The 15903-nt window shown below is 35.2% G+C and overlaps 1 protein-coding gene across 1 annotated transcript; it reads left to right on the plus strand.

The window, feature by feature from the left end:
• The first annotated feature begins 905 nt into the window (after positions 1-905).
• Positions 906-14492, plus strand: IL13RA2 (interleukin 13 receptor subunit alpha 2). The gene is made up of 10 exons (XM_023203123.1): positions 906-944; positions 1136-1247; positions 2515-2666; positions 3762-3915; positions 4448-4568; positions 7736-7920; positions 8891-9036; positions 10456-10600; positions 13205-13323; positions 14421-14492. Exons 2-10 carry the CDS (start codon positions 1154-1156, stop codon positions 14469-14471), a joined length of 1167 nt encoding a protein of 388 aa, XP_023058891.1. The 5' UTR covers positions 906-944; positions 1136-1153; the 3' UTR covers positions 14472-14492.
• The last annotated feature ends 1411 nt before the right edge of the window (positions 14493-15903 follow it).

Consider the following 15903-nt stretch of genomic DNA (forward strand, 5'->3'; position numbering starts at 1 on the left):
AGTGGTAATGGAGAGATTGGATGGGAAAGGAGTTGAGGAAGACTCCCAGGTTTCTGGTTTGGGCAACTGGAAGGATGGCAATGCCATTTGCTAATACAGGAAACACGGGAAAAAGCGGAACAACAATGAAAGTAGATGGAAATAAAACATTTTAATTTTAAAAAGTAATTAAAAGAAAAAAGGAGCAAAGAAGAAAATCAATCGTCCAGTAGGGGGCGAAAGAGCTAAATAAACACTTTTTTTTTTTTTTTTTTTTTTTTTTTTTTAACTAAAAAAAGAAACATTTACGAGGAAACAGCAAAATTTTGAACTCTCTGAGTCTTCGGTTTAGGTTCTGAGCTTTCTCAGTGGTCAACTAGCTTTTATTTTATTATTTTATTTTATTTTCTTAGAGACAGAGTCTCGCTCTATTGCCCAGGCTGGAGTGCCATGTAGGATCTTGGCTCACTGCAATCCCTGCCTCCCGGGTTCAATCCATTCTCCTGCTTCAGCCTCCCCAGTAGCTGGGATTACAGGCGCCCGCCACCACACCCCGCTAATTTTGTATTTTCAGTAGAGAAAGGGTTTCACTATGTTGGCCAGGCTGGTCTCAATCTCCTGACCTCAGGTGATCCACCCGCCTCGGCCTCTGAAAGTGCTGGATTACAGGCATGAGCCACCACGCCCGGCCGAAATAACTTTCAAATACTTTTTTCTTTTTCTTTTTTTTTCCCCCCCTCAGAAAAGTGTATTTGACAGTGTTTTATGTGTTGCTAGGGGAGACGGTTGCTATGGGAGGGATGATGTCATAACTGCATTGTGAACCAGTAAGAACATTCTCGTGGGTCTAACGTCTTCCGGATGAAGGCTATTTGAAGTCACCATAACCTGGTCAGGAGGAGTGTGCCTGTCGGCGGGGAAGTGAGGAGCTACAAGGGTTTTTGTTTTGCTCTGCTTTTATTCTTGTAAGTAGGATGAGACTAGAATCCTTTCTTTCCAATTATATTGGTTCCTAACTTGATTATTTCTATTTCCATGGTCTGAGGTGGACACAGTTTTCCCAATCTTGGTAGAAAGAACAAAAGTATTTTTAATCACGTTTAGTTTGATTATTTGATGTAAGAGAAAGTTAAAATGTTATATTTTTCTTTCATAGGTTGTAAATCTTGGAGAAATGGCTTTCCTTTACTTGGCTGTCAGATGCTTATATACCTTTCTCATAAGCACAACATTTGGCTATACTTCATCTTCAGACACCGAGATAAAAGGTAAATGGATTTTAATGGAATAGTTTTTAAATTAGGAAAAGTAAAATTAAATGGATTTTAATGGAAAATTAACTGTCTTTTTGACCTACCTTATGGAAGTGCATAACTAACTAGTAGATGAATTGTTATTGAAACTATTTCAGGAAGTCCATGAACAAAAGCTATGTTCTTACTAGTCACTTTCTTGTATAAGGTAACTGATGTTAACAGGCATTTTGTGTGATAAACGACAAATTAAAAGACACTGTCCATACCTTTTTGTATAGTCTTTTTTAACAGATTAAGTATCTGAAACCTCATTGCCCGGTACTAAACTAACTGGAACAGTTCCTTAATTACTATCCTTAGTTACTATCCTTAGCTTTTACGACAATTAGATAAATTAAAAAGGTACAGAAATTTAATGTGAAATTTAAAAATAATTATGGAATTATTTAATTATTCAATTATCTTATTATATTATATAATGTAATGTTAATGATTTATTAATTAATTAAAATTATTTATAGCATATTATTATATATTATATTGAATACAATTAAAATACATATATTTATATTATATTGATTTGTTATTGCTGTTAGACAGATTTTTGTAATAAAATGTTCCCGTCTTAGACCAAATTCTGGCACACATGACCACAGAGATAAAGCCACATTGAATTTTTTGCTACTCTAAAAATTAATACCTAGTGAGGCAAAATCACATTTTGCATATGTGGTTTCTCAAAGAAGGAACAACTATATAGCAGTAGTCTAGATTTTTTAACAGCCTTACTGAGTTATAATTTACACAAAACCAAATCTTTAAAAATGTACTATACATTGGTTTTCAGTATATTCACAAAGTTGTGCAACAATCACCACTATCAAAGTCCAGAATAGTTGCATCACCCGTAAAACAGCCCCTAAACCCTTTAAGCAGTCACACTGCATTGCTTCTCCCTCCGACCCCTACCAACCACAAATCTACTTTCTCTCTCTATGGATTTGTCTATTTTGAAATTTCGTAGAAATGGAACTATGTCAATATGTGGTCTTTTGTGTCTGGCTTCTTTCAGTTAGTATAATGTTCTCAAGGTTCATCCGTGTTGTAGCATGAATCAGTACTTCATGTCTTTTTATGGGTGAATAATATTTGACTGTATGCATGTAGCACATTTTGTTTATCTGTTAATCGATTGGTGGACATTTGAAATCCATCTAGATTCAGCAACATTTGTCATAAAATACAGAAAAAATAAAAGTATTTTATTGATTTATTTCAGTTAACCCTCCTCAGGATTTTGAGATAGTGGATCCCGGATATTTAGGTTATCTCTATTTGCAATGGCAACCCCCACTGTCTCTGGATAATTTTAAGGAATGCACAGTGGAATATGAACTAAAATACCGAAACATTGGTAGTGAAACATGGACGGTAAGTAAAGCATGCATTTGAGGCATCAGAGTGATCATCAGGTGTTATTTTGTGATTCCTGACTTTAGTGTCCACTCCAATTCCCATATCTCAATAGTTCTAATTAGGATATAAAAAGCTTCCACATCTGCTTCTGTCTCCTATGCATCCTACTGTATCTGTTTTCACCTCATCCAGTGTTAAGATTGCCATTGGAAGAACAAGAAAAACAAACAAACAAACAAACAAACAAAAAACTCGGTCTCAAGCAATATAAACTTGAAGAGTACTTCACTAGAAGAGCATTTCACTGTATTTTACAATTGCTTATATTCTCGGATATGGGCCTTATACATGCTACAGAACTGTGACCTTTTCTACTGTAGGAGACAAGGCTTATTTATCTTTGTACCCTTCCCACAGAGGGTCACAGGATTATGGTTCGTTGTATATATTGTAGTAAGAGCTCAATGAAAATGTTTTGAATTATTAATTACTTATATACTTAACAAGTATGTATCTTCAAATATTTCTTTTGTAGATGGCATTCTGTTACCTCTCTAATTCAGCTAGGTAGTTTCAAGAGACAATTCAAATCGAGCATTTATTGATCAAGTTTGTGCTGGACGCTCTACTAGGTATCAGGAATATATGAATAAACAATAAATGATTTTTGTCCTCCAAAAGCTCATGATTTGTCTGGATTTCTCTGGTTACTTCCAGAGTTTTACTTTATGTATTTCCTGAAGGTTTCATATTATATTTTTAAGTGTGACATAATTTACCAAGTAATGTGCATATGGAATATGAAAATTATCTATTTGATTCCAAGCGGATATAGCTCAAGTTCCTGCCATAAAGTATTTTTCCTTCCAAAAGTTTTTGTTTTTATTTGGAATTAGATGTTAAGATTCAAATGATCTCATCAGATGATATGACATACTGAGGTGAGCTCTGCTGGAAATGTATCTGTGGCATTGTATCAAATAGTCACTAGGACTGTCTTAGATATTGGGAACTCTCCAGGGTATTAATGATTTATTAGTCTTATTAATATAGCTCACTATACCATGGAGGTTTCTAAGTTTGACTTTGTCTCACCTTTTTGTCAAACAGACCATCATTACTAAGAATCTACATCACAAAGATGGGTTTGATCTTAACAAGGGCATTGAAGCAAAGATACACACACTTTTACCGTGGCAATGCACAAATGGATCAGAAGTTCAAAGTTCCTGGGCAGAAGCTACTTATTGGATATCACCACAAGGTTAAAACAAAGTTCTCTTTTCATATTTAATACTATCAGAACTATTCATTTGGGAATAAGTCCCTTAATTTTTATGTACCAGGCTGTAGGCACAATAGATCCTGTGACAGTGTGGCACAAAATAGAATCAGTCTTGTAGTTGATGATTAGCCTTTTAAAATTCTTTAAATCAGCAAATACCTTTGGCAAAACCTGCATATTATTTTATTGATTTAGTTCCCAGTTTTGGGGTCATATTAGTAAACATTCCTAAGTATTTGTTCATCTGCTCAGAGCATCCTAGAATAATCAGTTTACTACTTTTGCATATGCTTATACTAATATGAGTAAATGAGCCCTCAAATGTTTTTTGGTTTTGCTCATCCCTCTTATCATGAAGTGATTTCCAGTAAATTCCTTTTGAAATAATCTTGATATGTTGATTGCAAAATAAAATGGAGAGGTCATAGGAAATGAAGTAAAATTGTGAAATGATTTCACAAATGATTCATCACCAAGCCTTTGAAGCATTCACAATTGATTTGTTCTTTAGGAATTCCGGAAACTAAAGTTCAGGATATGGATTGTGTATATTACAATTGGCAATATTTACTCTGTTCTTGGAAACCTGGCATAGGTGTACTTCTTGATACCAATTACAACTTGTTTTACTGGTAAGTATTTTTATAATTAGAATTCAATATTAAAAATATCTACTCAAATTAATCGATAGTATGAGTAACTATATTTTCACTAAGTTAAATTCATTATACTCATCAGAGTTGTATTTATGATGAAAATTGTTTACAATTATTTGAGGATTTCAATGGGTGTAAGTGGTTTTAGGATGTAGATACTGGAAGGTATTCTATGGGTGATGTAAGGAATGCAATAATTGTTTCTATACTGGGTTAATTTTGTATTCTTTAGATAGATGAAGTTGGAACCTAAACATTTTCGACACATTTTGTATTCTTGTCTTTAAATAAAAATGGGTTATCTATTAAACTGGATCTTTTTTCTGACTCCCTACCTTTGTTAACTGTCACTGAAGCTTTTAAACTTGGCCATTGTGACTCATGTATCTCCTTAGTTTCTTAATTGTTTCAGGGTAACATGATCACCATGTTCTGATGCTCCTTTGCAAGGCTGCACATCTGTTAAGTACCTACCATCTCTACTGTAAGAGCTCTACTTTAGGCTTCCTTCATTCAACACCTGGATGATTGCCATTGCTTCCCAAATGACAGTCCCTCTGATTCCAACCTCTCCCCTTCCAATCTCTCCTCTTTTTATTCATTCTGCACACTGTAGCCAGCTTTATCTTCCTATATTGCCATCTTCATATACCACTCTCTTGTTCAAAAACCTCCTGTGTCTACTCATTGCCCCAGGATAAAATCTGGGCTGCCATACTCTCTACTATTACCAATGTGAATGCTCCATTCCATTTAGATCCATCTCTACATTTTTTTTCTCACCCATGTTATTGCCTTTTATACCTTTGTTTGCATTACCTTCTGGAATGCCCTCTGGCTCTATCTTTCTTTCACCAATTTTTATCCATTTTTTCAAGGCTCATCTGCTCCCGAGTTTCATTAACCTTTAACTGATCCTGTCAGTTTCTGTTTCATTTTTCTTGAGCTATTACTCTTTTTCTTTCTTTCTTTCTCTCTCTTTCTTCCTTCCTTCCTTCCTTCCTTCCTTCCTTCCTTCCTTCCTTCCTTCCTTCCTTCCTTCCTTCCTTCTCTCTCTCCCTTCCTTCCTTCCTTCCTTCCTTCCTTCCTTCCTTCCTTCCTTCCTTCCTTCCTTCTCTCTCTCTCTCTCTCTTTCTTTCTTTCTTTCTTTCTTTCTTTCTTTCTTTCTTTCTTTCTTTCTTTCTTTCTTTCTTTCTTTCCTTCTTTCTTTCAACAGAGTCTCCCTCTGTCACACAGGCTGGAGTGTAGTGGTGCGATCTCGGCTCACTGCAGCCTCCACCCCCTGGGTTCAAGCGATTCTCATGCCTCAGCCTCCCGAGCAGCTGGGATTACAGGTGTGTGCCATCACACCTGACTAATTTTTGCATTTTTAGTAGAAATGGGGTTTCACCATGTCTTCCAGGCTGGTCTTAAGCTCTTTACCTCAAGTGATCTGCCCACCTCAGCCTCCCAAAGTGCTGAGATTACAGGCATGAGCCACTGCGACTGGCTTGAACTATTCTTTTTTTTTATAGCCTGCAATTATTTATTGTCCAGATGGCATTTACATTTTTTCTCATATATGTGTGCTTTGTCTGCTGTTAAACTTTTAAGGGATTGGTGAGCATGAATTGTTTATTATATTTCTCTTGACTACCTCCAAAATACTACACCCATAGTAGATTACCACTAAATATTTATTACATGGATGAAACAAGTGATAGCACTGATAAACTGATAGGTAATTATCTAAATGTATGCATTTACTAAACAATGGACAAATCAAGAGAGGACTAAGCATTACTATTGGTGAGTTCTAGTTCCAAATTATCGTGGCATCTTTCTTTAGAAAATAAGAGATAAATGATAAGCTATAAACTATTAACAATCCTGAAATCTGGGTTCTAATCCCTGCTCTAGCATCATTTAACTTGGAGGCCTTGGGCAAGTAATTTTTTCTTTTAGGATTTTTGTTTCCTCATCTGGAATTGAATAGGTAAATTTCAAATATCGAAATCATTTGTTCATTAATTCAATACATATTAAGCATCTTTTAAATGCCAGGCAGTGTTCTAGATAAAAAGGATAAAAGCATGAATAAGAGAAAGTCTCTGCCCTCCTGTACATTGTAGTTCATATTTGGTATAATTTGATCCTCATCTTAGTGAAATAGAGAGGAATAAACATTAACATTTTAGAGATTGAAAAATAAAGGCTTCACTGTTGGCATCAAGTAAGTCTGTATGAAGTTAAGCCTGGAACTGAAGTGTCCCAAATCTAATCAAGTGAACTAACCAGGAGACAACAATTTTGCAAACTCTCCCTAAAGTAAACACTTGGCATAAAGTTAATTTAGTAGAGTCCAGATATGTGTACCGGCACCATATCAGCTGCCACATTGGCCTCATTTCAACAGGAATTTTGGCTTCTTTTACAGATAATGTCATGGTTTGCATTGCAAGCTATTCTTTAGGAAAATAGTAAGCATTTGTTCCTTTCGAATTTAGTAGGGAATCACCCCTAGTTCCTTTTAGCTTTATTACTGGAATAAGGTTAACTTTAAAGGATATGGTAACATTTCTCATTTAATAGATGAGAAAATTAAACAGTTACTTGCCAAACAACTCCTTCTTTTCTTTATGCCCTCCTACAGGTGGCTTTTCTGATGTTTATCTCTTGATGTGTATTGTATCCTCTAGATTTTCATTCATTTTATTAAACATAATATGTTCTAAGTCTGCTTTAAAATTTGCTTTCTTTTAAAATAACTTCCCCAGTAAAATAATTTAAAAGGCAATATCATGCAGGATTATTTGTATAAATCACAGGTTTTCTTACTAGGAATCTTATTCTTTGATTCACAAACCTTGCTGATGAATCAATATAACCTAAGTACACAAGTAAGAATCCTTGTCTTTGAGATTTTGCGAAGACTCCCAACAGATTGTAAGCTCCATGAAATCAGGGACTATGTCTGCTTTCCCTACTGTTTTTTCCCTAGTGCTTATCATAGTGCCTGGCATATAGTAGGTGCTTAATCAATATTGTACATTATTAAATGATTTTTAAACTGACATGGTATCCTAATATAATTGAAAATGAAGCACCTTGATACTGGAAGAGATTGTTAATTAAACACAATTCTCACAACACTCATTTTACAGGTATGAGGGCTTGGATCATGCATTACAGTGTGTTGATTACATCAAGGTTGATGGACAAAATATTGGATGCAGATTTCCCTATTTGGAGTCATCAGACTATAAAGATTTCTATATTTGTGTTAATGGATCATCAGACACCAAGCCTATCAGATCCAGTTATTTCACTTTTCAGCTTCAAAATATAGGTGATGTAAACCAACAAACAACTTCAAATTCATTGTTTCTAGTTTAGGCTGTTTACAATCACTTGAGAGGGGGAAAGAGAAAAAGGGAAGGAAGGAGAGAGAGACATCGACAGAGAGACAGAGACCTATGGAAATGCAAAGACAGAAAAATGAGTCAGCAGAGTGTATGAGGAAGCTCTTATTAAATATATAAGGATGAAAGATAAGGAATTGAATAAAGGTTAAAGTATCATTTTCATTTAGAACTCACAATGTTATTTTCCATCTTCAGTTTGTCTGCTATACAGTAATTTTGTCTAGTGTTAGTGATGGAATAATTATGAAGACACTTCTTCCCAGGCCTCAATAGACAAATGACTGGATATTTATTGAGTCTATATTTTCAGTTCTAATAGTTATGAGAGTGATGGGTTCTAGAGTCTTCCAGACCTGGCTTTAAATATTAGATCTACCATTTTTCCAGTTATGTGACTTTGGGCAAGTTACTCTGTTTTGATTTCCTTATTAGTATCATGAGAATAATAGAGGACCACCGCATAGGTTTATTGTGAGACATGAATGAGATTATGATGTAACATCCTTGGTACTTACAGTGTCTGAAATAGCATAAGCATTAAATAAGGGTTATCTATCTGTAAAAGTAGTAGTATTACTGATTGTGGTTGTTATTTCTAATGCTACAAAATGGAAAATGGTTGTAATGATTCAGGTCTTCGAACTTTTCTCTTGGACTTATATATTTGTCTGTGAGTGACTTGTCAAAAACGAGTTTCCAAAATAACCAAGTTAGTTAAGAAACTCATCTTGGTTGGCAAGCAACTTTGATTTTAATACACATCATAGGGAATATTACCGAGCCACTTGGTTTATCCCTAGACGTTTCTGTTACCAGATGTCCCTAGCTTTGAATAAAGGCTACTGCTAAACTTCAACAATCTCTGTGTTGAAATGGTTCCCTTTTGCTTTTCAGTTAAACCTTTGCCGCCAGTCTGTCTTACTTGTACTCAGGAGAGTTTACATGAAATTACACTGAAATGGAGTATACCTTTGGGACCTATTCCAGCAAGGTGTTTTGTTTATGAAATTGAGATCAGAGAAGATGATACAACCTTGGTGGTATGAATATTGCATTTATTTGGGAAAATCATAACTACAGCCTTTTAAATAAAATAGCAAATGTGAGAACCAAAATCAGTTGCATTCACGTGAGGGAAAGAACATGACATGTATCTTAGTTCAATCTCCAGAAAGCCAAATAAACAAATGGACAAAAGTATAATGAATGATACCAATTTTAAAGTTACATAGGAACTTAGAGATTATCTAGTCACTTGTTTTCAATTTTGTGTCAATAAAGTTACTGAAGGCTTAACATGGATTGTGGAGAGGCCTCAAGTAAAAGCAAAACAAAATTTAAAAAAAAAGAAGCCACAAAGACTACTTATGGAGGAAAACCATCAGGTCAAAATTCCAGTATGGCAGGCTTACAAGAGAATTGCTTGTACCAGGCAAGAAGGGCTGGCTGGGGAATTAGGCGATGGTTGCAAGACTAATTACTGCCACCAGCACCAACAATGTGGTGATGCCTTTAATCACATGTTGTTATGTATTATTTTTCCTTATTAGTTTCCAGTTTAGAGAGTGGTAGAGAGAAGTTAGTGAGCCGGTAGTTCTAATTCATTCCTTTCATATACAGATAAGAAAACTCATTGTTGAATTGACATATAGATCCCAGGTATGTAAATTCACTTACAATCAAATTATGCAGCTAGAACTAGATTTCAGATCTTATTCCCAGTCCACTTAAGTCTACACTACATTATGCTGATTCCTAAGATAAGTTATGCCAAAGGAAAAGCTATTATACTGAATGAGAAAAATTATTGAGCTCTTTGAAATGCAAAATTGAAATAATTGCTTCAGTGATTTTTTAACTCTGAGATCACCCAGCCTTGAGAGTCTCATAACTGTAGTAATAGTTTCATACCAAGCCATGAGCACTGTTATACAGGTTTTGTTTCCTTATTCTTATTCCAAGCCCTAAGCATTGTTATGTAAATTTTCCTTATTCTTATTAACAATCAGAATAAGGAAAAAAGAAAAAGCTATATATTAATATATGAACTCTATAGTTTCCATAGTAATAACATTCACATGCTGGCTCTCTGTGTTTTGGTAACTGAGTGCATGTAGCATCTTCCAGTTCATAGAATCTGGGAAATTTGACACTAATCCACATACTGGGTGTTATATACACCAAAGCTACCTAGGAATTTTGCCCTCTCACACATGCTGTCCTTCATGGTAAGTGATCCATTATCACTGTAGAAATAAAATATAGATAAAGAAGGGAAGAAACAATGATTTGAAAACCCTCACTGTACAGAGAGCTAATTACTGCTGAGAATATGCATTTCTAGTCTTTTGATGCATAGATTTTATGTAATAAAACCCACTTTGAAAGGGACAGATATGGAAACTGTCTAGTTGCAACTAGATCAAATAATGGCATCTGATTTTGTCCTTGGCTTTCAGACTACTACAGTTGAAAATGAAACGTACACCTTGAAAATAACAAATGAAACCCGACAATTATGCTTTGTAGTAAGAAGCAAAGTGAATATTTATTGCTCAGATGATGGAATTTGGAGTGAGTGGAGTGATAAACAATGTTGGGAAGGTATGAGCTAAAAGAACAGTAACTAAATAATGAGCTATTTGCTAGCAAAATTAATTTTCTTTCAGTGTGTTTTGTAATTACGAAAGTGAAAGACTTTCCCATATAGTCTATGAACAGAGAGGATAATTTAGCAAGTGCTTCAATTGAACAAAGATTTATTAAAAGTCTAATATTAATTCAGTTAGGACTAGGAATATTGTTATACCTCTATTATCAACATTCCTGTTTTTCTGTCAATATAGATAATATGCTCATTCTTTTGAGGGATTAGCATGAGCGTATTTTAATCAATATTTTCTTACGCTTTCAATATTCAAGAGAACAGAAATCTTAAAGCAAGTATAGATCAGCATACATTTGTTTCTGAGTATCTAATACTATTCCGAAGGACTACTTTTCTAATTCAGAGGCCATGATTAGTAATATACATATTCATTCCATTCACTTCCAACACTAATTTAAAGTGATTTATGATAAAGGCATTAAAATTCCATAGCAATATAAACTAAAAAGCCTAAAGAATGAAGTAAAATATGATTGTGTTTCAAAATATACTAGCTTTAAGAGTAGAAATTACCAATAAATGTTCAAATTGAAAGAAATCAACTCAACATTGCTCTTTCAGGTACATAGATAGAGATGCAGCTATTAATACATATACTGATGTTGATACAGATGGATACTGGCATATCCATCAATCATTCATCTCCTTTCAAGTTGTTCCACTATAGTGGAATCTCTATTATCTCCCTACGAATATAGTGGTATCATTGATCCCTTTCATTCATCAAATATTTATTAAGCACCTACTATGTTTCAGACTCTTTTCAAGCATTGGAGATATGGCAGTAAATAAATCTCTACCCTCAGGGAACTTATATTTTATTTCCAATTGGGTAGATATAGGCAATAAATGAGAAGTCTAAAATATTATATAATCACTAAGGATTATGGAGAAAAAATAGCAAAACAGTGGAAAACTCAACCAAGAGATATACGGAATCAGAAAGAAGACTTACTAATTTCATATTTTTCATTTTTGTCACTGTTTTAAAAAGTCAGGAAACTCTAAAGTTATGTCCTGAACTATATCTTGTCATTAGTCAATGCATTGTATAAAGTGAATATAGCGAGATTTTAGCCATATCCTCAAAAAATATATTATCTTCTGTATTTTACATGCAATCTTATCAGTGATAGTGATGCCTAAGATTTCTCTTGCTTTGAGGGAAATCTTTTCCTTTTTTTTTTTTTTTTTTTGGTTTGGAGTCTTGCTCCATCACCCAGGCTGGAGTGCAGTGGTGTGATGTTGGCTGTCTGCCACCTCTGCCTCCTGGGTTCAAGCAATTCTCATGCCTTAGCCTCCTGAGTAGCTGGGATTACAGGCGTGCACCACCACGCCTGGCTAATTTCTGTATTTTTAGTAGTGACGGAGTTTCACCATGTCAACTAGGCTGGTCTTGAACTCCCGGCCTTAAGTGATCTGCCCACCTATGTCTCCCAAAGTGTTGAGATTACAGACATCAGCCACCGTGCCCAGCTCTCTTCATAGAATCTTAATGACTTTGAAATTAGAAACAAGGAATTTCTTGAGTTCCATATGGTCTCAGTTCTTTAGGACATTTCTTATTGGATGTTTCAAGTTATAGAAAAATAGGACAATGATATTTTTGGAAATTAGAGTATGTCCTCTTCAGGATTGACTCTGTATGGGGAAAGGCAGTAGAACTTCAGGAAAGGAGCTTCCTGCCTTCCCACTGTCAATTTTGCATGACAGATAACTTATATCAGTAATTTCTCTGGATTATATTCTTGTAAATATTCTCTGAACATGTGAATTCAACTGATAATTTTCTAGTAGAAAACAAGATTGTGAGGAAATAGGACAAAGAAAAAGGTGGGATCAAGGGATGTTTGTAGATGTCTGGCTAAGATTCAAGATCTTTTATATTACTCCAAAACAAGCGAGAGGTACTAGTTTGGGGAGACCAAACTTCATCTGCTTTTTAAGTTTGCCTAGTGATTGCTCATTTCTTACTATGCATAAGAACCATTAAAACTCCATCCCTAAAATAAAAAAGCAAAATAAAAAAGAAAAGAAACACCTTATTCTTCCCTTTGGGCTTTAAAACATGAGACAACTTTAAAAAGGTAACCTTAAAAGATGATTTCCATTACTCACACAGGAATTTGTATTGAAGGATACCTCTTGCTCGGTACAGTATCCTAATATCTAAGTACACGTTTGACTTACTGAGAGTTAAGAGACACACGCGACATGTTTGTTTATTTTGTCATTTCTAAATGGAGAATTCACAAGGTCAAATATAAACAAATCCATATCAGGAAATAAGAATTGTGTTTTGAGAAGTTATTTTGCTAAATGAAAATAAGACATGTCACAGTTCAGTAAAGTACTTTTCTGTATAAAAAGTGTATGAAAGGAATGCTATACTCAAACACAATTGTGGTATTTATGCACTGGCAAATATGACAGCGGTTTCCAAGTTTAACTCAGTCCTTAACTATTTATAAAATAATTCAGTTTCAAAAATAGTGATAAATGTATAACACTTCCTCTTTTTGTGTGATTTTTAATCCTAGTTGAAGAACTATTGAAGAAAACTTTGCTACTTTTCTTGTTACCATTTGGTTTCATCTTAATATTAGTTATATTTGTAACCGGTCTGCTTTTGTGCAAGCGAGACAGCTACCCGAAAATGGTAAGATGTGTAACATTATGATGTTTAGCCTGAGATGGGAGATTTTTTAAATTTTCTGCACTTAGAACTGATGGAGCTACATTTTATAATTTTGCTTGTTCACTGTGGGTGTACAATTGATTCCATATGGATCATGATATTATCTTCAGAAAATACAGTAATTTTAAAAAATTAATCTTACAAGACTACATTTTGAGGTGGATTTACTTTTGTCAAAATCAAACTTTAGAACATGAAATACTGTTTGACTCTAGACTAGACAATGGTATACAGAAAGAGTTACAAGAGAAAAGCAGGATTGGGAGAAAGAGAAGAGTGAATGAAAATGGTCATAGACTGAAACACATTATTACTGGTGTGCCACAGGCACAAGAACACATACAAATGATAAAACATGGTGCCTGCCTTTGGAGCACACACTCAAGTTAAGGGAGACAGGATCCATATGAAAAAATACAACCTTTGAGATGATTTTAGATGATTGCCATTTGAGTCTTGCAGATAATGCTATAGAATTTCAGGAAACAGTAAGACCACTGTGGGTTGGGGGGCTTTAAGGAGGAGTTGTAACCTGGAGAAAAATATCTTTTTGGGACAGGGTCTCATTCTGTCAGTCAGGCTGGAGAGGAGTGGTGCAATCATGGTTCACTGCAGCCTTGGTATCTGGGGCTCAAGCAATCCCCCTGCCTCAGCCTCCTGGGTAGCTGGGACTACAGGCGTGCACCACCATAGTGGGATTCCATTTCTATAAAAAATGTAAACATTAGCCACTATGCCTGGCTAATGTTTACATTTTTTATAGAGATAGAGTCCCGTTATGTTGCCCAGGCTGGTCTCGAACTCCTGGGCTCAAACAATTCCTCCCACCTTGGCCTCCCAAAGTACTGGGATTACAGGTGCCAGCAACTGTGCCTGGCTGAGAAAAATATCTCAATGCCATACCTTTTCAAGATAGAGAGAAAAGTGAATGTGTATAGAATATTTCACTTTGTTTGCTGAATGCTCTTGTGCTTATTCTCTGAGTTGTTAATCTTCAGTGAAATAGTTTGTGTTATTAATGATGATTTGTTAATAACAGAGTTCTTTCTACATTCCAGAATTTTTCTGTGATAGATGAAGATTTTCCATATCAAGAGACATGGTATTGACTCACCAGCTTCCAGTCATGGCTAAATGCTCAATATGAGTCTCAATAAACTGAATTTTTCTTGCAAATGTTGAATACGTCTTATTTTAAAATGTTGTTGTATTTAAATAGGCTTTTGAGTACTCAAAGCCTCAGCTAGTAGTACATTTTCTGGATTCTATTAACAGTTTCTTTTCTTATAAATTCATAGTGAGAGTGTTGCATGTAGAGAAATCAAGGTATGAGTCAGGTTTTATATTTATGATGTATTAATACAAAAAAGTGACTTCACAGATTGCACTAAGCCACAGAGATATTGTCAAATTTTGGAAAATTAGATTCTAGTTTTTGTTGTTGTTTGTTTTAAACTGCACTTGGGATGAAAGTGCACAGTATGAATAAAACTGTTTGGCTTTAGGCCAGGCGTGGTGGCTCATGCCTGTAATCCCAGCACTTTGGGAGGCCAAGTTGGGCGGATCTCCTGAGCTCAAGAGATCCAGACCAGCCTGACTAACATGGTGAAACCCTGTTTCTACTAAAAACGCAAAAAATTAGCCAGATGTGGTGGTGCGCACCTGTAATCCCAGCTACTTTGGAGGCTGAGGCAGGAGAATTGCTTCAACCTGGGAGGCGGAGGTTGCAGTGAGCCGAGATCGTGGATTCCAGCTTGGGCAATAAAAGTGAAACTCCGTCTCGAAAAAAAAAAAAAAAAAAAAAGTGTTTTGCTTTAAAAGTAACCTGTGAAAGTATTAGGAAGCAAGAAATTTTAAATACATTCATAGTCCTAAGTATCTTCTTTGCGTTTCATGAAGAGAAATGTGTGAGGAATGCAGTGCTTAAAAGGCTAAAAGTAATAGATTAGGAATCATATTTGGAAAAACTGGAAGTCACAAACTACACAGCAAAACTTGAGAGTTTCCCTATACTTTCTGATGGTGTGTATTTTTGGTTCACAGACCAAAAGGCACAAACCTCTGAAATTAGTAAGAACCTTTTTAAAAGGACAATCCACCTTCAGGGTATATGACAAACTAGGTGTCGATAATTGCTTTAAAACTTAGGGAATAATGGACTCCAATCAGGATTATGGCTTACAATCAAGAGCCAAGCTTCAGTTTAGACTAGTTTCTGTTCAGTACTATTCATAGTAGAGTGGCCATAACTTGGGAGCTTATTAGAACTGCTCCAACCCCGACCTACTCAGTTAGCAATTTGCATTTTAAGAACATTCCCAGATGATTCATTTGCACTTTCAATTTGAAAAGTACTGATTTATAGCAGTATTTTAGAATAAAAAATGCTAAAATAATATAATGCCGACTAAAGCTCATGGGAAGGGTAGCCACAGCTGTGCTCATCATTGCCACTGATCATCTCTAAAAGACAAAAAAAAAGCTAAAACTGAAGTGTAAACCAGAATACCATCCTTTACTGTCACTTGTAATCAATGGTAG

The sequence above is a fragment of the Piliocolobus tephrosceles genome, chromosome 12 (genome assembly GCF_002776525.5).
Source record: "Piliocolobus tephrosceles isolate RC106 chromosome 12, ASM277652v3, whole genome shotgun sequence".
Classification (NCBI taxonomy): domain Eukaryota; kingdom Metazoa; phylum Chordata; class Mammalia; order Primates; family Cercopithecidae; genus Piliocolobus; species Piliocolobus tephrosceles.

What these genes read in the sequence shown, in the direction of transcription:
- IL13RA2 (XM_023203123.1), top strand. Translation starts at nt 1,154, where the DNA reads ATGGCTTTCCTTTACTTGGCTGTCAGATGCTTATATACCTTTCTCATA. An exon ending in AAGATGATACAACCTTGGTG is followed by an intron (nt 9,037 to 10,455) that starts GTATGAATATTG and finishes CTTGGCTTTCAG; the next exon opens with ACTACTACAGTTGAAAATGA. An exon ending in TGATAAACAATGTTGGGAAG is followed by an intron (nt 10,601 to 13,204) that starts GTATGAGCTAAA and finishes TTTTAATCCTAG; the next exon opens with TTGAAGAACTATTGAAGAAA.